Below are 22371 nucleotides of genomic sequence, written 5' to 3' on the forward strand. Positions count from 1 at the left end.
TTGCAGAATGCACGCGTGCAGCAAATCTTGTATCTATAGTATGCATTAAATTAATAATGAATTATATATATGTATATCGAGTGAATATTTAAAAATATTTAAATTGAGTGTAATAATCATTTATTTTGGAAATAAAAATCCCTCGACAAAAAGTTGGTGAGATTTTAGTCTCTAAATAAATCCTCATTTGTCATTTTCTTTTGCACCCATGCATAAATGCATAAATACTTACAAACAGAGACTAGGTTTTGAATCATCTTCTACGACCAAACCAAACCTTAAAAATAAACACTTTATGATGGATACAAATTTTAATACTATATAATTGGTAAAGTAAGAGAAAAATAAAATAATTTTGCGGAGAATGAGGCTACCTTATTAGAGAGAGAAAAGTTACCAAAAATAGGTGAGCTATTTTTATTGGACAAAAGGAGTATATAATAGGCTTGAGATTGCGGAATCCACAAAGATCTATTTTTATGGAACAGAAGGAGTATATAATAGGCTTGAGATTGTAGAATAATTCTTTTTGATACCGAGATTGTAGAATAATTTATTTCTATGGGACGGAGGAACTGTATATAATAAGCTTGAGATTGCAGAATCCACCGGTAGTGTAGGCGTGAAGCAAATCTTGTACCAATATATGTTTTAATAATCAATTATATACCTATATATATCAAATGAATATTGAAAAACATATTAATTGTGTCTAATAATCATTTATTTTTTACGATCCCATGGAATATCCTTTGTCACGAGTGGAAATAAAAATCCCACTCCTCTTTTTTGTAATAAAAGGAAAAACAAACTTAACGAATATAAGAAATACGTAATCTTTGGTGAGATTCTAGTCTGTATATAACTCCTCATTTCCATATTTTGCACCTTGCATGAAAAGCATAAATACATGGACAAACTTAGGCTTTGAATCATCTTCTACAACCAAACCAAACCTTAATTTGGAGAATTTTGAGAAAGAAGAGAATGAATTCTTCCACCAAAACCCAAAGCCTTCGGATTTTGATGTTCCCATGGTTAGGGTATGGCCACATCACACCCTACTTAGAGCTTGCCAAAAAACTCACCACAAAAGGCTTCTTCATCTACTTGTGCTCCACTGAAGCCACCCTCTCTTCCATCCGAACCAAAATCCCTCCAAACTTGTCAAACTCCATTCAAACAGTGTCCCTTCCATTGGAGGTTTCACAAGATCTCCCTGCAGAGTCCCACACCACTAATGGCCTCCCACCCCACCTCATGGTTAAACTCAAGGAGGTCTTCGACAACTCTGCCCAAAGCTTCTCATCCATTCTAAAACAACTCAAGCCCGACCTTCTCATCTTCGACTTCCTCCAGCCGTGGGCCCCACCGCTGGCCGAGGCCCTGAACATCCCATCCGTCATATTCATCACCAGCAGCTCCGTCATGACCAGCTTCATGTTCCACCACTTCAACCACCCGGAAGCCGACTTCCCTTACGAGAACATCAGGTTTCGTGAATACGAGTCTCGTCTCATGGACGAGCTGCTGGCCAACGCCCGGGACCCTAAAGAGAGGGAGAAGGGCTCTGCGGGAGTCAACATGTCTCGCGAGGTCGTCCTCATCAAGGGGTCTCGAGAGATCGAAGGGAGATACATCAAGTATGCGTCTGGTTTGACCGGGAAGAGGTTTGTCCCGGTTGGCCCTCTTGTTCAGGAGCCTGATGATGATCAGAAGTCCTCATCATCAGAGTTGTTGTCTTGGCTGGATCAGAAAGAGGCGAAATCGACTGTTTTCGTCTCGTTTGGGAGCGAGTACTTCCTTAGCAAGGAGGACATGGATGGGATTGCTCATGGTTTGCTACAATCCAAAGCTAACTTCATCTGGGTGGTCAGGTTTCCGGAAACTGAGGTGGTTCTCGAAGAGAAGCTTCCGGAAGGGTTTCTTGACAAGGTTGGGGAAAGGGGGAAGATGGTGCAGGGCTGGGCCCCACAGACAAGCATCCTGGTGCATCCAAATGTGGGAGGCTTTGTGAGCCACTGTGGTTGGAACTCTGTGATGGAGAGCTTCAAGTTTGGGGTTCCTATCGTCGCGGTGCCAATGCATCTGGACCAGCCCATCAACGCTAGGCTGGTCGAAGAGGTTGGTGCGGGGGAGGAGGTGCTGAGGGACGGAGACGGGAGGCTGAATGCTGAGGCAGTTGCTGCGGTGATCAATCGTGTCGTGGTGGAAGATGGTGTGAGGGCGAAGGTGGATGAGGTTAAGGCGAGGCTCGCGTTGATGGGCGATGAGGAGATCGATGAAGTTGCTCGAGAACTCATGAGCATTTGCAGCAAGCTAAGGAGTTGATCAACTAATATACTTCTTCTATGTTTGAGTTTTTAGTATAGTATGGTAGTAGCTTGTTTTTGGCTTAATTGTGTTGCTCTGTGTCTATTTAATGCAGAGTAACAATGCCTTTGTTAGGATGGACCAGTAGGTTTTGTTGGTGTTTTTGCTAGTAATATTTGTTAGGCTATTTCATGTTCTAGTTCTATTTTGAGTTTAAGTCATTTTTGGACTTGAACTTATTGTTTAGTTCAAGTCACTTTTGAGCTTGAACTATGTTTGAAACCTTTGATTTTAGTTATATTTTGATTTTGGTCCTAACTAGTAGTAGTAAAAAATTTACATTTTGATGAGACTTAGGTTGTTTTTATAATAGTGCATTGCTAAGAAAAGACTTACTCCGTATTATATATATCCGTATAACATTAAATCATCAAAAATTAATACGTACCCTTCCATGATAAAAATAGATAAATAGGTGGTTGATACTTGATACTACATAGGTAAATAAAATCTCTGCTAATTCTGTCAATAAAAAGTTATATCTTCCACAAATAAAAATAGAAGAAAATAGAAAGATATCGATCGCACAAGGCCAAAGATCTTCAACGCCCTACTATATTTTCAACTAAATTTAGAGCTGATTTCCCGCCAAATCACAAACCTCCCAACCTAATTTATATTGCATTTCCATTACTCAATTCATTGAATTTCATTTGTTCAGCATTTTAATTATCAAACACATTTTTCATAATAGAAATGAAGTTAGTTGGGAGTATATTCCATGTAATATCATGGCTGGTGGTCTTTGGCTGTCTCTCCGCCTCCTTAAGAGCCGATTTGGACTATCGTGGTGCCCTCACGAAGTCGATCATCTTCTTGGAGGCACAGCGATCGGGGAAGCTCCCCGCAACCAACCGAGTCCCGTGGAGGGGAGATTCTGCCCTCGACGATGGCAAACTCGATAATGTACAAAATTTTTTCTTCAAAAATATTTTGTTGTCGTCGCCGCTGCTGATGACAAAGTTGAAGGAAGAGATATACATTTTTTTTTCTTTAGACATGTACATCATTTTTACATTAATATAACTACTGATTGTTGTTGTTGTTAAATCCAAAAATGTACTGTATATTTTTTTCAAACCTTTTTATGGTAATAAACTAGTAATATTGTTGTTGACACTTATACCCTTTTGTATCAACATAACTAATGACAATGACATTATTGTTGTTGTTGCTGTAGGTTGACCTAGCAGGAGGCTACTATGACGCGGGTGACAACGTCAAGTTCGGCCTCCCGATGGCCTTCACAGTGACAACCCTGGCCTGGGCGGGCATACACTACCGCGTGGAGCTCCAAGCGGCCGGGGAGATGGCCAATGTCCGGGCGGCCATCCGATGGGGGACGGACTACCTCCTCAAGGCGAGCGCCCAGAAGAACAAACTCTACGTGCAGGTCGGGGATCCCAACAAGGACCACGCCTGCTGGGCCAACCCCGAGAACATGGAAACCCCCCGGACGGTCCTCAAGGTCGACCCGTCCAACCCGGGCACGGAGATCGCGGCCGAGACCGCCGCGGCCCTAGCCGCCTCCTCCATCGTATTCAAAGACCTCGACCGGGCCTACGCGGGCGTCCTCACCACCAGAGCCAAAGCAGTACGTACATAAAAATTACTCCATTTTTGTCTCCTTGTTTTATATACTTATATGCATATTTGTTTTTGTAGCTATATGATTTTGCAAAGACTTATAAAGGAAGCTTCAATGGAGAATGCCCTTTCTACTGCTCTCACTCTGGCCCTAATGTAAAGAATAAATTTGTTGTTGATGAATAAGAGTTTGTTTGTTTTGTGTGAATTGTTGATTAGTTGAAAAAATGGATGGAATAGGATGAGCTGCTGTGGGGGGCGGCGTGGCTATACTACGCAACCAAAATGCCGGTATACCTTGATTATGTAAAAGGAGAGGCAAAGAGCGCCCAAGTCTCGGAATTCAGCTGGGATCTCAAATACGCTGGAGCACAGATCCTTCTCTCTCAAGTAATTCATATCCATTCACCAAACCCTAACTTGTGTGTGAATTCAAACACTATGCTATGCTATGCTTCTTGTTATATTTAGTTCTACATGGAGGGGGACAAGGATTTGAAGAAATACAAAGAGGAGGCTGATGGCTTTGTCTGCTCAAATATACCAGAAAGCCCTAATCACCAAGTTTTCATCACACCAGGTCTTCTTCATCTTTCTACTTTTTTCTTCTCTCTCCTCAAACTCAAACTGCTTCTGGAACTTTCTATTTGTGTTTAGGGGGGATGATTAATTTGAGAGACGGGGCGAATTCACAATATGTGACCGGCGCCGCCTTCCTCTTTAGCGTCTACAGCGACCTTCTCGCCAAGAGCAAGGATAAGGTCTACTGCGGCGGCACGCAGATCGAGCCCGACAAACTCGCCGCCTTCGCCAAGAAACAGGTGAGAATACGAACTAGTTGAATGGTACGTGCAAATTCTGGGGATATAATTAATGCAAATTGACGAAAAAGATATTGAGTCTAGTCTAGTCAAATTCTGGCTAAAATTTTGTATCTAATATGACGTTGATAAATCATACATGAACATCACTGATCATTTCATGATTGAAAAACATCAACAATATAATATATTACATGCATGTGACCAGATTTTATTAGAAATAGCTAGATAGATACATATGAACATTTTATTAGAAAGTAATAGTAATAAAATTGCAGATGGACTATCTACTTGGCCGGAATCCTGAAAATAGGTCTTACATGGTTGGATTCGGGAAGAATCCACCAACACAAGCTCATCACAGGGGTGCATCCATCCCGAAGCTGCCCAAGGGCGAGAAGGTCGTTTGTTGGTCAAGCTTCGGGAAGTATTTGCACCCGGATAAACCAAACCCTAACGAGCTCACTGGGGCCATTCTTGGTGGGCCCAACAAGAACGACAAATTCGAGGACAAGCGGGATAAATCCTCGTTTACTGAGCCATGCACCTACATCAACTCATTGGCGGTTGGTGCGTTAGCCAAGCTTGCTAAACCTCATGCCAAAGTTTAAATCATCGAGGCATGTATAGTGCCGCGTTCGAGGCTCTTGACATAGATGCTAGACATAATAAGTTCTAGGAGTATATTGATTTTTAGGTGCATTTTTTTTATAGTTCCTCCCTTCGTCCCTTAACAATAGTATGTATTTTAATTTCGGCACAAATTTTAAGAAATGTAAAGAAAAGTACTCCCTCCGTTCCATAGTAGTGGATCCATTTCTTTCCGGCACAGAGATGTAGAAAAATTGTGCTAAGTGAGTTAAGTAAAGAATAAAGTAAGAGAGAGTAAAGTAAGTGAGAATAAATGTCTTTTACTAAAAAAAGGAAATGACCCCACTACTATGGAACGTACCAAAATAGCAAAATGACTCCACTACTATGGAATGAATGGAGCAGTTAATAAGTTAATATGAATCACATTTAGAATTAAAGTCTTCAATATAAATTGCACATAAATCTCACTAACACACAATACACCGTGCACACACATAAACACAACAATGCATACACATCTCAAATTACAACATATACACTTTGCACAAACAATTCAAATAGTATATTAAAACAATATAATATAAATAAATAGAAATCCAAAAAAATGATTACTACAAGTTAATTTTAAATTTTTTTATATTGACATACCGATATATTAAAACAATATAATATAAATAAATAGAAACCCAAAAAATTACAATTGGAAAATAGTTTTATAATTAATTACTTAATTTGTAAGTAAAAATTTTGAAATTAAATTAAATAATATAGCATCAAATTCCATTCCATTTGGCTGAAAGCTAAGGGCATCAATAAGGCTAGGGGCCGGGCCGCAAAAAGCGAGTCCCTGCCCGGGCATTGCGTTGGACGAGCGGAAGTTGCGGCCTGGGCCGGTCCCGGGGTCCGGCCCGGGCTAGCGTTGGAGGGTTCGGGATGGGCCGCAAACCCCCAAAATTTATTTTTTTTTTTATTTTTTTGCCCATTTATACCCATTTCTTCAACATTCTTTCACCAATTTCTCAATTTCTATCCTCTAAATTATTTCAATATTTTTTCTAGGACTTGTAATTTTTATTTTTTAGGGCTTAATAAAAAAAAATTTCTAGGATTTGTAATTTTCTTTTTTCGACTGAACAATAAATTTTTCCGATTTGAATTATTCAACGTATTGCATTTACGAGTAAAATAGGTTGAAGTTGTGAATAGTGTCATTTATTAGTTGCGGCCCGGGTTGAGGCCTGCAGGGTTAGAGCAGTTGAGGCCTGAGCCGCAACTGTAGGGGAATGATGATGTGAAGGGGACTTGAGGCCTGAAATGGGGATGGGTTAATGATGCTCTAAAGAGCCAAAGTTAAGTAGACTAGTCAAATGGTCGGTGCAGTTTATTGCTTTCTTCACCTATCCAAATCAAATGCTTTATTAGCTTAGTATTTATTAGTAATAACGTTATTGGTGCTTTAGTGAATAGCATTAAATGCATTTTACCATGGGAGGCAATGTTGATAGCCTTGGATACTGTACTTATCCACTTTAAAATACAACTTCCAAATTTCATTATCTAAATTCTATTTTTTGATTTCAGTCCTTAATTGTGTCATTGTGCATTATCACAATAATGAAACATCTATGTATGAAACCTAAATATAGATTCCTGACTTATCTCCATTAATAGTGATTAATCAATTTGTGTACAAAGCCTATTTTTATCTTTAACAAACATTGTTACCTTAATTGAATAAAATCAGACTTTTTTCCTATTTTGGCATATTCTAAATTCTATTTTCTTCTCCCTCTAAAATAGAATTACCAGTGGAGGAGGATTTCAGGATAAGACCAAACCATGTACCACACCAACTAAGAATATTCAACACTCATAATCCCTTTTTTTTGTTCAAACTTCTCTCTCTTTCTCGTTAAGATCCAAGATTATAAATACTAAGTTCAATAATAAACATTTAGTTTGTGAGTATTTTATTCTGTTTTTATAGTGATCCGTACTTTGATGTAAGGGGATTTTTCTCACACAGTATATTCTTCTTCAATTCTGCTTAGATCCCCATTTCTGATATTGAAGATATGAGTCTGGGCTCTGTTTTTAGCAGACACCCTCTTCCCAAAATCCGATCTTTTTCATGATTATCAACTTTTCTTGAATTTTTTCAATTGGGTTATTTTGGTGGTAGTGAGCAAAAATGCCTACAAGAGTGATTGAAGATGGGATTTTCGGTGGAGATCAGAGGTTGTTTGTGGGGAAAAAGGTTATGTTTAAGGATGTCAGAGAGGAAAAGGGGAGAGAAGGTGGTAAAGTTGGGTTGGTGAAGAATTCTTGCAAGAATGTTAGTTTCTCTGATGAATCATCATCTTCTATAGGGAAAAACAGTGATCTTTCTGAGAATTCAATGGAGAAATCTGGTGATGGTGAAGAGGTTCAGAGCTCATGTAAAGGGCCATTGGATGCCATGGATGCTTTAGAGGAAGTTTTGCCAATAAGGTTGATTTTTTATTTTTGTTTTGATATTTTGATCCAAAATATGTGATTTTTATCATTTTTTGGTGATGGGTGGCTTTGTTTTATGATCATAGCTGTTCTTTTCTATTTTGATCATTGAATTCTCCTACATATCTACTTGTAGTATAGTAGTGAGTGAGTTTTAGTTATATTTGTCTCGTTTTGGCTGATAATACACAGGAGGGGAATATCGAGGTTCTACAACGGGAAATCGAAGTCATTTGCAAGCCTACGAGATGCTTCGTCATCGACTTCCATCAAAGAGATCGCGAAAACAGAGAATGCGTATGCGAGGAAACGGAGAAACCTGCTCGCCACCAACCTCGGCTGGGAGAAGACGCGAGGCTCCCCGCTGAAGGGCAATGGGGGCGACATATTAAAGAGGGTAGCTAGCAAGACCACATTGGCTCAGGCCGTGGCAATGAGCAACACGGAGAGCAAATGCAACTCTCCGAGTGGCTCCTCATCGCCAAGGAAGGAGGATTTCTCAACGTTGAGATCCTTCTCCCTGGCCGACTTGCAGCATTGTGCTGGCGTTAACCTGAACTTGAATTCTAACGGAATGGCTTTGAAGCCATCCGGATAGATGCCATAGCTAACTTGAAACTATGCTTATTTTTTTGGTAGAAAGAGTAGTGTTAAACCATCGAGGGATCGAAATTTTGAATGTAATTGGAACTTTGGTCATTTATAAAATGAAACTGAGTGTAGAGAGACTTGTTTATAACCCTAATTATAACCATTGTCTTAAACCATACCAGTAAAACAAGCAAAATAAAGAGCTTGAGATATATGAAAGCAAGTAGCATTAGATGAATACAATATGCTTCATTTAACAACAAGATTGATCATGTACATTGCTCAAAAAGGGCCAAAGCTTGGACAAAATTATACTCTAGCTTTTCGAGCAAATTTGCTACCTAAAATCCTTTGTACAAACAAATCCAACATCCTAACCTACAGTAGCAGTCGGCCTACTTCGTTTACAGGAAGGCGAAAACCAAGGTTTGCACACTGCAGTGGGTATAGCGAATCAGTAACAAAGAACAGACTAATAAACAACCATGTGAGGAGAAACGCGAGCACTTACAGCAATGCAATGTGTGGTGGACCTTTTACTTCACAGCCTGCAGCAGCAGCTGAGCAGAAGGGTATTCGGAGAAGAACTTTGGAGGCTCTATATCGGAAGGTTCAATTGCAGGAATCGCCATATATACATCTTCGGTGGAGAATGGAATGCTACAAGAATGAACGTGCTTATGAAATAAACAAGATAGGAAATATCCAAAGAGAAACACTAGTGGAGTCATGACATACAAAAGAAGATATAGTTTAGTATCCCAATCTGATTGGAAGAATGCTTTACCTCAGGTCATCATCCAATAAAAATGAATTTGATGAGGTTGCATTCTGGGAATCCTTATTTACTATCTCCCTCATCTGAGATACCACCTGCCAAAAGCCAACCACAAGGAAAAAGTTCAGTGTCAAAGCTATGTGATCAATATTTGAGTCGATCAGTGCAAACAAATTCTAAAAGAAAAGGTGGAGAACCGAATATTTGCTCAGAGCTACTATCTTCATGCACTTCAAGTTTAAAAGTGTCAAAGAATATAGGGTAAAATGTGGACATCCATTCATCTCTTGAAAAATTTACCCACGAGAGGGCATGGAAGCATGACTCAGATAGATGTAGGTATGGAAGCATGACTTGAGAAAAATGAAGCCATTGAAGCAACTCTTGAACAAAACAGTGATACTGTGATGAAGCGTGACACAGATAGACCAGGTTTCTTTCTAACATATAAGTCATTATAGACACCAAACTCGAAATTAGAAAGAAAAAAAAGTTTGTAAATTTGGATAATTCTGTATTTCCATACAGAGCACTTGCCTCATTTGACACACTCTGAGTCCCATACTTATCATCCCAGTACATTGTGCTTATTCGATAGATTTGCCGCACTGTCAATTTCTGATAAAAAAAATTAAGTCAGCAAAGGACCATTGAAGTGAACCAGATTAGGAAAAAAGGCAACAGTGCGTAAACCATCTAAGTGAAGCCCTACCGGACAGAGATCCTGTCTTATCTCATCCAAAGATTTCTTCCTCTTTTGATGTATTACCTATTTAATCAAAAAATATATCAGTAACTATATCCTAAGGATCAACATCGCTAGAAAATGCAGAACTATATATATATACCAAGAATCCAACAGCCTGCCTAATGTAATTCAACTCATGCCAAGAAGTTCCTGCAAACTGCATACTGAAATGGCTTAGAATACAAGTAAAATTCATTTTTTGATATAGATGCAATCAAAGAAAATGACATGAATACCTCCTCTGTTGCATTGACTATCCATTTTTCCAACTCAGCCAGACCAGATTTGACATATTCACCATTTGTGAATGTGCAGCATTCACGTCGCAGCAGCAAACTGTCAATTAATTAAAATTGATGATACCCTCATAGAATGAACAACTCAACTGGCAAACATCAAAATCAGATAAAATACCTGTTGAATAATTGTATATTGATGAAGGAGAAAACCTGTGTGGTGAGCTTCCGGATAAAAAATGATGGAACCTGGGGGTTCACCAATTTACTAGCAATAAGCAAATAAGTTAACTGAGAGGAAGGGAGTTGCAAGGATTAGAGTGCAGCTTACATAGTTTCCACGTAATCGACTCATCAGCAAATCCAAGAAAGTGATGATACTATCCCATTCACTGCTTGGTGATTGCTGGGGAGCATTGCCAGGTGACCTGGAAGACTTGCCACCATGAACTCGCTGGTTTTTTGGTGCCTGTTTAAAGGATAGCAAATGTAAGATGCAAATACAGAAGCCATATCAATGTATTCTGATGCACCAAATTATGACATTAACGTAAGCGGAGTAACTTTTGGCCATCAAAACACTTTCCAACGGTTAATTCATTTTCAATCCCAAATTGTCAAAGTGGTCTGAGTCAGATGCCATTTGAATAAAGGATATATATAGTCGTTCTCAGTTGAACCAGAAACCAAGCATCAAATGTGAAATCTATTATGCTACAACTTAGATTTGAGTGCCGAGAGAGAGAGCAAAGACCAACTACCTGAATGCATTGGCCCAACAATGGAGATATTTCTTTCTTCAAATTATCACGTATCAAACCGAATATCTTCTCCACACATGCAGTCAATTGTTGTTTAAATAATATAGCAGGATACTTAGCTTCCATATGGGATAAACCATCATCCAAAGCATGATATTTGAAAGATGACCTTGGGCCCTATGAAGAATTAAGAATCCTCTGTCAGTTTCAGAATAAGCAAGTATGACATATATCTGCATAATAGAAGACAGATCGAATATATCTGAGCCACATAAAACAATAGTTCAAAGCACATCCTGGATGCTACACATTTCATACTTCAAACTATGCAACTTAATGAAATATAAGAATATGCCAGTTTTAAGGACGGTTTGAGACTACATATCTATAAACCTAGAAAAACTGAAGCCCACCAGCCAACTTACTTGCATGAGTCTCCCATTAAGCCCTGCTGACCCTGCAGAACGTTGAGAACCAGATGTCAAGAACCCATTGGACCGCAGGTTTCTTTGCAGAAGGCATAAAAGGGCAGATGCATTAGATAACCAGTACGGCAAAACAGCATTCTCATCCCCCTCCTGAAATAATAAGATAATATTTATCACCCATGTCATTGCCACACGGCATTCATTCATAAACTAAGGAACTATTTATCGTCTTGCTGAAAAGAAATACTCAAATGCAATAAGATTTACAAGTCAAAGTAACCTTCAATTCATCATTGATGCTCTCAATGATGAAATCAAAAATAGCAGTCCTCTCAGATTCAAAGGCATGCCAATGGAGGAGGCATTTGTAGATAATACAAGCAGCTACTGGTTTTCCATCTTTGAAGGCCAAATTTTCTTTAATGCATCGTGATATGATATCTAAGTTCCCCTGCAACCATCATACAGCATAAATGGCACATACATACAACTTTATGGAATTAAAGACCTAATAGCTAAAGATCCATTCATGTGTAAGCCATATCATTAGTGGCCCAAGCAAAATCACACTAGTAGAAACGGTGTCATGTAAAATAACAGTTACATAGAAGAAAAACCTGATTCTTTTCGATTCCTGACTTTGCTCTGCGGCTATCTGAAAAGCCATGGGAGATGGGTGCAATAATTTTGGATGGAGTAGGTGATTCCTGCAATCATATAGCAGGGCCTCAGCAAATAAATTTAGAGCATGATAAACGGGACAGAAACTTATCACATGATAAACGGGACAGAAACTTACATAAGATTTCTGGTCAGTGGACGAAAGAGCAACGGCATTGGAGATTTTCTGTTCCAAAGGGAAAAGGTAAATTAGAGCATTTTGATTGCTACAGCTCTGCATAAATGTGATGCTAATATTGAAGCTTAATTAGCCTTAGTGATGTATGCCTGTTAGCCTCAAGAATTATTTTACAACGGTTAGTTGATGAGGCTGATGAAGAGTTGAAGACTGCTTACATCAACGAAAGGTTTGGCAAATCCTGCCCGACTGGTTCTTGGAGTCACGGTTAATGTCTTCTGGCGCAGGATATGATTCTCATTCTCTAGGTTCGATAACTTTTCTTCCATGCTGATGCAACAGAATCAGACAAGTTTATAACCAAGCAACAGAAAGTCAAAACTATAACATATGGTTTTTACAGCCATAAGTCTTTTGCAAAATAAAAAGGTAGTGCTTATATCATTCTGTTAGCAGGTTTCTTCTGGGAATAAAGGTGTCAGGAATAAAGGTGTCATTACATGCTATAGAATTCATTTCGGGCAGGGAAACATTCCAGGTTACCTCCGCAGATTTTGTTGGAGTTGTAAACATGTATTTCCAACTTCCTGCAACTTCGTGACAGTAGTATTTGCCTCTTCTTTGGTTCGGGCAAGTTCAGACTCCAGCATTAAGTTTTTCTCTTCTAATGCAGCAAGGGAACTCTGGAAAATTAATTGTAGTCAATGAGTTCTAACGGAAAAATTCATTAGCTAGACTTTTATAGTGTCTTCATCTACGTGCCAGGAAAGTATAGAAGACGGGAGAAAAGGGGAATTTGTTATGATTTGAGGCAAACAACGGGATATCACAGCCAAGATGGGAAAATTATTCGTTGAATGATTAGTTTTTCCAGAGTCATGGCATAAAACTCAATTTTCGATAAGCATGCACAAACTTGAGATGTGCTAACCACTAGAAAGTGGACTGAGTTCTTATCTGTTAGTTTATGGATAATTCTTCAAAATCAAATGATGAGGGAACAAATACAATTGCCAGAGCAATATGGTGGATATTTAAAATTCAAAGAAGTATATTTCATGAAAAATTACCTTTAAAACTGAGTTTTCATTCCTCAGTTTGCTCAAAGAGTCTGTTTCTCTGTCAAAGGCAGATTTTTCTTTAGCTGAGGAGTCAATCTGTCTCTGTAGGACCATGTTCTTATTGTATTCATTAAGAGCTCTAAGTTTTGCTGCATCTAGTTCCAATATGAGGGACTCAACAGTCTTCTGAAGCTTTGAAATTTCAACTGATTTCGCATCTTCATTGGATGCCTGCACTCCAAATCAGCTGTTAACAAACGGGGTGGTGGAACAGATACCAAGAAGACCATATCAATAAACAACAGGAACTATGCAGACATATGTAGAACTTAGATGCATGAAAGTGAATCCTTTAACCATTTGGAAACCCTGATACGCAATAAAAATATTAGAAATAGAAAATACATATACATGAAACCAGATACAAAAGTATCAAAGTGCACTTAATAATGTTCTCCAAAATCAGTTATAATAATAATAACCAAACTGAAAAGGTAACATCAATTTGATCCTTCTGTAAACATACACCCGATAATAATATTTTAAAGAGTGCATCAATTTGGCCATTCTGTAAACATATACCCGTATTTTTTTCTCTAGTTGCAATCGCCAAGTCAGATCCTCCAATTGCTTTTCTAGCTTGCCTTTTGCTATACGTAATGCTCCAGTCTCATTAGCCTCCTGCATAAGAAATAATTAAATGCATTAGCATGGAAGACATAGATATTCGTCTGCAAATTATGAGCAACGATGAAAATGTTGCCTTTGTAAGACAGAACAACAAAAACTCACCTTTTTAAGCCTCCGAAGTTCTCTTTTTGCCAACTTTCGCCTCCAAAGACATTGTATCGCAATGATATTATGTTGACGATTACGATAGATAGAGCGGATCTTGCACATCCTCCAATGAGCCTAGCACAGAAGCCAATAGTCAGCTAGATCATAACAGAAACAGGGAAAGGCAATTAAGAATACAAATGAGCGAGGGAAAAAGAATGTAGCATCCAGCATTATAATCGCACTACCAAATTCAGTCTTAATTAATCAACAAAATCTTTTAATATTGATCCGTACACCAAGAAAATATTCTTCTGAGTAAGATAACCCTAAAAATTCTAAGAACAGCATCTAAATTAAGTAACTTCGTTACTAATTTTTAAGATAACAGAAAAAACTGCAGACATTTGTGTTTCTCTTACATAAGACATAAAAGTTCTAACATGCAGATATTCAAAAGTAAAACACAGTTCACTTCTGAAGCTTACAGAAAAAAAGATCACTAGAAAGTTTTCCATGCATATCAGATACAACAAAGGAAAAAAACTAAAACAAGAGGAACAAAACCCAACAATAAGCATGTACCTGAATAACAGTGGCAGCTTTGCCTTGTTTTCTATACAAAAACTTCTGGCGAGTTGAAAAACAACGGATACTAGACTGTATGAGTATAGAAGCAGAATGAAGTTGCATATATAAATGCCTGAAAAAACAGGACCGAAAGTATTTCTGAACTATGATGGCAGCAGCTGTATCACGCATGACAGCGAAATTATTTCGAGAAAGATGACCTGCAGCATAGTTAAAATTGTCAACTTGATAAAATAGAGGTACCCAAATTATAAGCACATAATCAACTATAATAATGAGAATAGTTTGGCAACTTGAATAAATAATGCCATGATGCAATATGTAAAACGGAGTTACTTTCTAAGAATGAGAATATACCTCTACAACATGCTTGTAGAGAAAGTGCAGCAACGCGCTTCGTAACAAACTCCCTTCGAGCAAGAAATGTTCGCAGGCGACCCTGAATGCGCTTGACGGCAGCATCCAAAACCTCAGCTCGTCGTGAATCTAATATTGCAATCTGACCAGCTCTAAGAAAAACTTTTCTTTTACCCAACTGCAAAACACATTCAAACTATGTTAAGTATTGTAACAGATATAGAAGAAGATTAGGAAAACTACAAATGCATAATGTAAAATTTCAGGCTGAAACTTCACACAACAAACCTGATAGTTCTCAAGCCCCAGTCTCTCAAGTATTTTTTCAGTAATGGTTTTATCATCATAACTGAAATATAAAAAATCAAGTAAAATGCAAAGTAAATGTCATAATCAGACGATATATTAAAAGTAAATGTTTTAATCAAAAGGAATAGTCCATGAAGCAGCCTATTTTATAGCCAGATAAAGCATAGAGCAATGCCAGATACATGACAACGAAAAGACCAAAAAAGGCAAATGGTCACTGTTCAAAATTTTGACACTGAATTTGATCTTTGTTATGAAAAAAGCTAGTGCAAGGGTAAACATAGATGAATAGGACTCTGAGAATGCTACCCAATATCCATGATATCTAAGCAAATTATCCCGAATCGGTCCACAAATTCATGATATGTCTTGCGTGTGGGATATCCTGCCAAGCTTATACGAACAGCTTCTAATACACCCTGCAGAAAATCAGAATAATTTATTACGACTTGCTAAAAGAAAATGCCTCTTCTACTAGGATTATCCTTATTGTTCACAATCCTGGTTATCCAGAAACAATTCTAGCACACACATTTGGTATACCAATAAAGAAAATACATGATAAAATTGTCTGTTTGCAGAAAACGGAACATGAAATAGAATCATAGGATGGCTAAAATTTTCCACAGGGTGTTCATCATTTTACACTGGAAGAAACTCTAGTGTACATATCTGGAGACTGGAGTATATGATTAACAATCACAAAGAAGAAACAGCTTCTCAAGATCCAGAGAAATTTACACTTAAATAACACAAAAGAAGGCTATGCCCTTTAAATTGGTAGTTACACATAAAAGTTTTACTGACCCCACAGCGCAGCTGGTGTAAGATGCTCGAGTTCTCAAATCTGTTAGGCTTATTTAGTGAATTTGGCTTCACACATCGAATGTAGTGAGGCTCAGTTGAGCTGAGTGTTTCCATGAGAGCTTGGAGTTGTTGCTGCAAGCACGGTGGTAGATTGTAAGACAGAACTACAAATCAGTTGGAACAAAAAAAGCATATCTAGAGTTCACAAGTAATTAGGTAAACAGATTCGGTACCTTAAACCGAGAGGCCACTGATGAAAACTTGTACGATGATCGAGAAGATTCTTCAGGTAAAGGTGGAAAGAGACCAGCTATGAAAGGGCATCTGGAAGAGGCTAATAAGTTGCAATGTTCGACCACAACATAATCACGATTTTTATCAATAAATGTCTCCGTTTGATAGTTCACCTAGTGAAGAGACACAAAAAAAGTAAATAGACAATGTGTGTTAATATATAGGAGACTATATGAACCTGTTAATAAAGGGTACATTTTACAAAATACACATACCTTGCCAGCATAGTGAGAGATGGTAAAATCTGTTTCAGAAAATTTGGCTTTCTCTAGACGTCGGTGGGATCGGAAATTCTGGAATAGCTTGTTTGAAAATGTCTCATGAGTTGATTTTGGAAACATGCTGCAGATATTGGGGCAAATGAAATATGGAAAGGTGAGAACTGAGAACCAACAAGCAAAGAAAAATAAGACATGAAAGACTATAGAAAAATTTGAATATACCAAGCTTCATCAAGAAGAGCAATTATGCCTATTGGTTTCTGCAAAAGGATATTGCTGTTCAATTAGACCAAATGTAAGATAGGTCATGCTCAAAGTAAAAGGAGAAGAAATAAATTATATTTTGCTTGGCTGGCAGATAAACTATACTGTTCTTTTCAATAACCTGTCAGATTCTTATTTGGTAATTACAAGATACAAAACATGATTCATTTTATGGAAAAACATTTCTCTACAATTTTGCAAAAGTCTGCATCTCCTTTTAGAGGATTTTAAAACATTAACGAATACCATAAATGCAGAGAAGGTTAACAACCCATACAAGATTGCAGAGAATACCTTCTCTATCAAATCCAGAACATCTTGATTGTCAATAAATTCAATGTAGCTCCAATTGATTTGTTCCTTCTGATACTCTTCCTGTTCCATCTTAAACACATGCTGCAAAAATCCCCAGCAGAAAAACGAAAAAACTAGATCAACAAGGAGGTTCCAGTTAGAAAGTGCAATTGCTAAAATAGCACCACCATAAAACCTCAAATCACCTCATTAAAATGCTGTTGGAGCTTCTCATTTGCAAAGTTGATGCAAAATTGTTCAAAGCTGAGTAAATGGGACAATTGTTAATCAATAAGTTATGAGAGCACGCATAGAGACAATTTAATATGACAGCACATCAAGAGAGTGACTTGTATACATAATTCCAAGACCAACGAAGGACAAAAGTGCACTTCCAGTTATTTGATAATGAATGGGCTTGGATCCAACTTCCAAATATTTTACCTGTTTATCTTAAAGCATTCAAATCCATAAATATCCAGGACTCCAATTTGTAACTTAGACTCACGATCTTGTCCAACAGATCTGTTGATCTTATCCACAAGCCTGAAACAAATATATATTTTACCGTAAGATTACAAGTTATATAATCAAGAACAGATGGGCCAGGTTGCTCATTTAAAACAAGTCTTAAAACAAATCGGACCAGTCAAACAGCCGAGAATAAACAGTCTTGGCCAATGCATCACGGCCAGCTACAGCAGCATTACAGTCCAGTGCTTTGACAATTATCCCCTCGCGAGTTTGTATGGAACGTGTTGTAAGTGTGGCCAGCAAAAGATTAATATCACACCTGAATCAAGAAAAGTCTACCAAAGATTAAAATCGTGTCAGAACAAAAAAAAACTAGAAGGAAATGTAGAGACCTTTCGATAAGCAAATTAGCCAATGTCAACAAATAAATGAAGGCACAACAAGTTAAGTGGACCAAATATGGAACTTAAGGCCTACATAAGCACTAGAAATTGTCAGGTAAAAGGGTGAAGTAGATCAAGGAATCAGGATTCTGGAGAACTAGAAAAAGCTACACAAAGGGAAAAACAGAAAACTATCAATCAGCTATCCATAGAGGCAAAAAATTACTGGAAGAGACAAACCTAAAGAGCTCAGCAGCCATTTCTAAATGGAAATTGGACTTCTGATCCTTGACAACCGAAGAATCATGCTCTTTTCCAGGAGAAAACTCTACATTTCCAAGATGTAGAATTCCAGCCAAAGTTCGAAATATTGATTCCTGGTTAAACAGATAATGAACACGTCAAAAACAAGAGTTGCACCATTGAGGATGAGACAAAAAACAGAAACTTCAATTAACATACCTGTTCATCCTCACTAATCCCCACAATATCCATTGCTGTTCTTGTCTTCACATATTCTTCGGCATTGTCTACCCCATCTAGCTCATAAACTTTACTCTGATTCAAGTAATGAAAGTTGCTAGGATGATCTAGCTTGTACATCTCAGTGTCCTGAACAACAGAATAGCATCCTCAAACACGCCATATGGAGGTTAAGATTTTAAGAATCCAATACTATTTTCGACTATTAATAGCAGTAAGTAATGCATAGATGATAATGTCTCTTCAGAAGTTTATCAAAGCCATAGAAAGTACAGCACAATACAAGACAAGGCATAACAAATATTCCGTATGTAACTTCTGGAAGATTTCCATCTTCTTCCATGACACTATTCAGGACAGTTGCCCTCAATTTACCTACGAGCTTTATATTATGGTGAACATATCATATAGTAGATGCTTCTAGTTAGGATAACAATATACTTTTCTCAAGGAAAATGTGCATGTGAAGTAACTTGGGGAGTACCCTGCCAGATGCACACAACTGATAGAAACAGTGGTAATTTCTCTCAGGGTCAGTGATTTGAACCACACGAGACCGCTCCAGGAGATATGTTCGGATTGCAGCCCCAGAAATTCTACCATTTGAATCAAACTGGATCTCAACGAACTTGCCAAAGCGACTGCAAATTAAGAAGATAAAGTAGTCAATAATCATTTAAGACTAGGTGTACTAAGCCACGTCATTTTATAAAGCTCATATTCTTTCCACTCCACATTGATATAATTTTCAAATTAAAACCAAGTGGAGTACAGCTGAATAATCAAGCTTCAAATCATTTGTTGGGAGTTTGATCACTGCATGTTTTGACTGAAATCGATTTATAACTGAATTGATCCAGTGGATCAGAGCCACATACAAAATACTAATCAGATAAAGCATCAGTATGTAAAAGCAACATGGCCATACTAAATAATGTGAAAGAAATCTGGGCTTCAGGATTGCTTGAGAGCTTAACAAGAAACTATATAGAATGCACTTAACTCTCTTACTTAAATTCGTTCACAAGAGCTTAGCATTTGGATTGACTTTGTAAATAGTGTCGAAGAAATTCAAAGCCAATAAAGAGCGATTGCATACATTGAGCCATTTAAAATCATAAGGCAAAAGCTCACACACTAGTTTGCATGATAAAAAAAATCATGAGATATTGCATTCAAGCATACTAATAGGCTGATTTCCTACTCTCAAAACTGAGATAATACAATCTGGATGAGGAAACTACTCAACAAAGTAGTGTGGTTGAAGATTCAGAAAAGATGAAAACCATGTATCAAGAGAAAATCATCACATATTGTCATATAGGATATAGCACATTCTATACAAAAAAAGTCAGATGTTACTCAAAGAAATACTTATTCCAGCAAATGAAATATTCAATGAATCATTTGACGTTATAAAATGTACTTTAAAAAGAATAGTGCAGTACCTTGAATTATCATTCCTAATGGTTCTTGCATTCCCAAATGCCTCCAAAAGTGGGTTTGACTACAATGGAGAAAAACAAGTTAGTGATTCCATCAGGTTGCTCCATAGACTGAAATTGAAATGGAATAAGGGTTTCTTTAGAGAAGAATGACTACACATAGTTTCCATCACCATTAAAAAAAAGAAGTAAGACATCAATAATTTTAGAAAGAACTCAAGCCATATAATAACATGCTGTCAGTTTATGCATTTATACAATAGGGAGATGAAAAAATACAGGTTTTATCTCATGATTCTCATCTCAAGAAGGTTCTCATCAAGATGGGCTAACTCACTAAAAATCATCATTATACGTATTTTTGCTTTTCACTTGTATGTTCACCTAATGATACATACACTATGTAATACAATTAACCCGAGTAGAGTTTACCTCCAGAACTTGTTTTTCAACATTTCTTTCATCCTCTACAGCACGGCCACCAACATAAGTGAGATATCTCATAATTAACTTTGTCGTCTCAGTTTTTCCAGCACCACTTTCTCCACTTACTAGAATAGACTGACTACGTTTCTCACTCATCATCGCTCTGTGCCGAAGGACCAAATCAATTCAAACTCAATTTAGCATAAATAAACTTGACTGTATCCAATTGCAGCATCACAATCATAACTAGACCAACCTGTAGGATGCATCAGCGACAGCAAATACATGGGGGCTCAATTCACCAAAGGGAGCCCCCTTATACTGCTCCATCATGTACATATTATATAGATGAGGAAGCTTGGTGAATGGGTTGACTGCGATCAATATGCTTCCCGTGTATGTCTAGTAGACATATCAAGCATATATCAGTTGAAGTATAAGGATCCGTTTTGAAAAGGGATATCAGAAACGTACGAACTGTATGCCCCATAATGCAATCTCCAATAAAATTTACCAACTCAAATATAAAGGGCACTTTAACACGGTGTATGGCTATTTAAACCAAATCTATTAAGAGATCTACTGATACTTGACGATGTCAGTAGTACATACTCAGGAAAAAAACTCCGAAAGTCAGCTGCAAGACACCATTGCTTGATGATCAACCATTAACATTTAATGCATCATTTTTGCATACACGATATCTTAACTAATTGATGACGTAGAACCATTATACTCCCATAAATTAGCTATGGTTATATATCTACATAGAAGATTCGCTTTCCAATTCACTACAAATTCCTTACTCAAAAATATCTAACTCGTTACGCACATGACCAGTATATCGGCAGAATCGGTCAGGTACAAACTCCCCTTTCAAATATTAGCCACGTTCAACAACACCAACAAGATGAATACAACAGCAGTCTGTAATATGAACAAATTATAGAATGTCTGGCTATACTTATAATCATTTGTTGATTTTCAACTCTTCAACTAATTTCCATAACAAGCAGACTACTAAATAGCCAATTATACACCAATGTGTGATAACGCTCCTTCACATATAAACAGTACTTTCAATTGTAAGATACTTACATAAATTTCATTAAGACCATATCTTCTCTGAAGGTTATCCAGAACACTAGGCTCATTCAAATAAGTCAATTTGGTCATATCATCCACTCCACCCAGTTCTGACTCTCCATCGCATGGCTGCAGCTTCTCCGCCGCCGCCACCACCTATTTGAAACAAAATTCCACCAGCTCAATAAACAAAAAATATCAAACAAAATTTAAAAAAAAATCGCACTGAAGAGCTTCATTTTCAACAACAAAAACAATATTTTGTACAGTTTTACAGCAGAAATTACCGCAACAAACTATTACGCAGACATGAGTTACGAAATAAACAAAATTAAAACATATAAAATTTCACCTTTTTCCCGGCGGCGGTTATGACCTGAACTTGTTTTCCGACGAAATCAACAACCTCCGCCGCAACCCAGGCCGAATCCCTGTCTTCCACCCACACTTTGAAGCCCTTCCGGAGAGCCATTTTTTCAGCAATTTCTGACTATTTTCACTTCAATTCTCATGTAATTCCAAAAGTCGGTGAACGGAAATAGCAGGAAAGAAAATGAACTTGCTGAGCTCTAGACGAATTCACGAGCCCTAATTTCCATGAAATGAATTTGTGGAATTTTCAGCTTCCCGCCCGAAGATAATGGAAAAATTCATAGTAAAAAAACTCAAAAATTGATCAAAAACTGAACAGTTTTATCTCGTTTTTTTTGGCTTCTTAAATGAATAAATGCTCACTGTACTATTTCTTCGAATTCTTTTATTTTTTAATTTTTTGAAATTTTGCACACATAAGAATGTCAAATCTGTTGCATTGCCACGTTTTTCAAAAAATGGAACTATTGAAAGAGTCCAAATTTTGAGCTTCTTATATTGAAGGGAATATTAAT

General features: G+C 37.6%; 4 protein-coding genes across 4 annotated transcripts; 3 read left to right on the top strand and 1 right to left on the bottom strand.

The window, feature by feature from the left end:
• The first annotated feature begins 987 nt into the window (after window positions 1-987).
• LOC121751768 (beta-D-glucosyl crocetin beta-1,6-glucosyltransferase-like) lies at window positions 988-2331 on the top strand. The gene has a single exon (XM_042146558.1). It carries the CDS (start codon window positions 988-990, stop codon window positions 2329-2331), a length of 1344 nt encoding a protein of 447 aa, XP_042002492.1.
• A 738-nt stretch (window positions 2332-3069) lies between these two features.
• LOC121751769 (endoglucanase 16) lies at window positions 3070-5533 on the top strand. Its single transcript, XM_042146559.1, has 7 exons — window positions 3070-3279; window positions 3554-3967; window positions 4039-4116; window positions 4201-4350; window positions 4432-4540; window positions 4618-4781; window positions 5060-5533. Exons 1-7 carry the CDS (start codon window positions 3070-3072, stop codon window positions 5390-5392), a joined length of 1458 nt encoding a protein of 485 aa, XP_042002493.1. The 3' UTR covers window positions 5393-5533.
• Window positions 5534-7214: 1681 nt separating this feature from the next.
• On the top strand, window positions 7215-8610 carry LOC121752950. The gene is made up of 2 exons (XM_042148057.1): window positions 7215-7865; window positions 8064-8610. Exons 1-2 carry the CDS (start codon window positions 7567-7569, stop codon window positions 8467-8469), a joined length of 705 nt encoding a protein of 234 aa, XP_042003991.1. The 5' UTR covers window positions 7215-7566; the 3' UTR covers window positions 8470-8610.
• Window positions 8611-8644: 34 nt separating this feature from the next.
• Window positions 8645-22219, bottom strand: LOC121752949 (myosin-15-like). Its single transcript, XM_042148056.1, has 39 exons — window positions 21837-22219; window positions 21497-21640; window positions 20655-20800; window positions 20405-20561; window positions 19976-20034; window positions 19012-19168; window positions 18507-18656; window positions 18285-18421; window positions 17834-17980; window positions 17632-17733; window positions 17394-17451; window positions 17188-17289; window positions 16852-16889; window positions 16624-16750; window positions 16348-16521; window positions 16115-16246; window positions 15617-15726; window positions 15287-15347; window positions 14999-15176; window positions 14636-14841; window positions 14066-14185; window positions 13856-13954; window positions 13283-13504; window positions 12756-12895; window positions 12431-12542; window positions 12213-12260; window positions 12031-12120; window positions 11694-11864; window positions 11411-11563; window positions 10986-11162; window positions 10556-10693; window positions 10403-10473; window positions 10225-10324; window positions 10089-10145; window positions 9953-10009; window positions 9778-9858; window positions 9250-9335; window positions 8974-9122; window positions 8645-8897 (listed from the first exon to the last, which is right to left on the bottom strand). Exons 1-38 carry the CDS (start codon window positions 21954-21956, stop codon window positions 8999-9001), a joined length of 4551 nt encoding a protein of 1516 aa, XP_042003990.1. The 5' UTR covers window positions 21957-22219; the 3' UTR covers window positions 8645-8897; window positions 8974-8998.
• Between the last annotated feature and the right edge of the window lie 152 nt (window positions 22220-22371).

The sequence above is a fragment of the Salvia splendens genome, chromosome 10, assembly GCF_004379255.2.
Source record: "Salvia splendens isolate huo1 chromosome 10, SspV2, whole genome shotgun sequence".
Classification (NCBI taxonomy): Eukaryota; Viridiplantae; Streptophyta; class Magnoliopsida; order Lamiales; family Lamiaceae; genus Salvia; species Salvia splendens.

Bases quoted from the DNA above. Each gene is read 5' to 3' on its own strand.
- LOC121751769 (XM_042146559.1), top strand. From the start codon at position 3,070: ATGAAGTTAGTTGGGAGTATATTCCATGTAATATCATGGCTGGTGGTC. The intron at 4,117-4,200 runs GTAAAGAATAAA...TGGATGGAATAG, and splicing joins GCTCTCACTCTGGCCCTAAT to GATGAGCTGCTGTGGGGGGC. The intron at 4,782-5,059 runs GTGAGAATACGA...ATAAAATTGCAG, and splicing joins CCGCCTTCGCCAAGAAACAG to ATGGACTATCTACTTGGCCG.
- LOC121751768 (XM_042146558.1), top strand. From the start codon at position 988: ATGAATTCTTCCACCAAAACCCAAAGCCTTCGGATTTTGATGTTCCCA.
- LOC121752950 (XM_042148057.1), top strand. From the start codon at position 7,567: ATGCCTACAAGAGTGATTGAAGATGGGATTTTCGGTGGAGATCAGAGG. The intron at 7,866-8,063 runs GTTGATTTTTTA...GATAATACACAG, and splicing joins GAGGAAGTTTTGCCAATAAG to GAGGGGAATATCGAGGTTCT.
- LOC121752949 (XM_042148056.1), bottom strand. From the start codon at position 21,956: ATGGCTCTCCGGAAGGGCTTCAAAGTGTGGGTGGAAGACAGGGATTCG. The intron at 13,505-13,855 runs GTATATGTTTAC...TTTGGAGTGCAG, and splicing joins AACTAGAGAAAAAAATACGG to GCATCCAATGAAGATGCGAA. The intron at 12,896-13,282 runs GTAATTTTTCAT...TTAATTTTCCAG, and splicing joins ATGAAAACTCAGTTTTAAAG to AGTTCCCTTGCTGCATTAGA.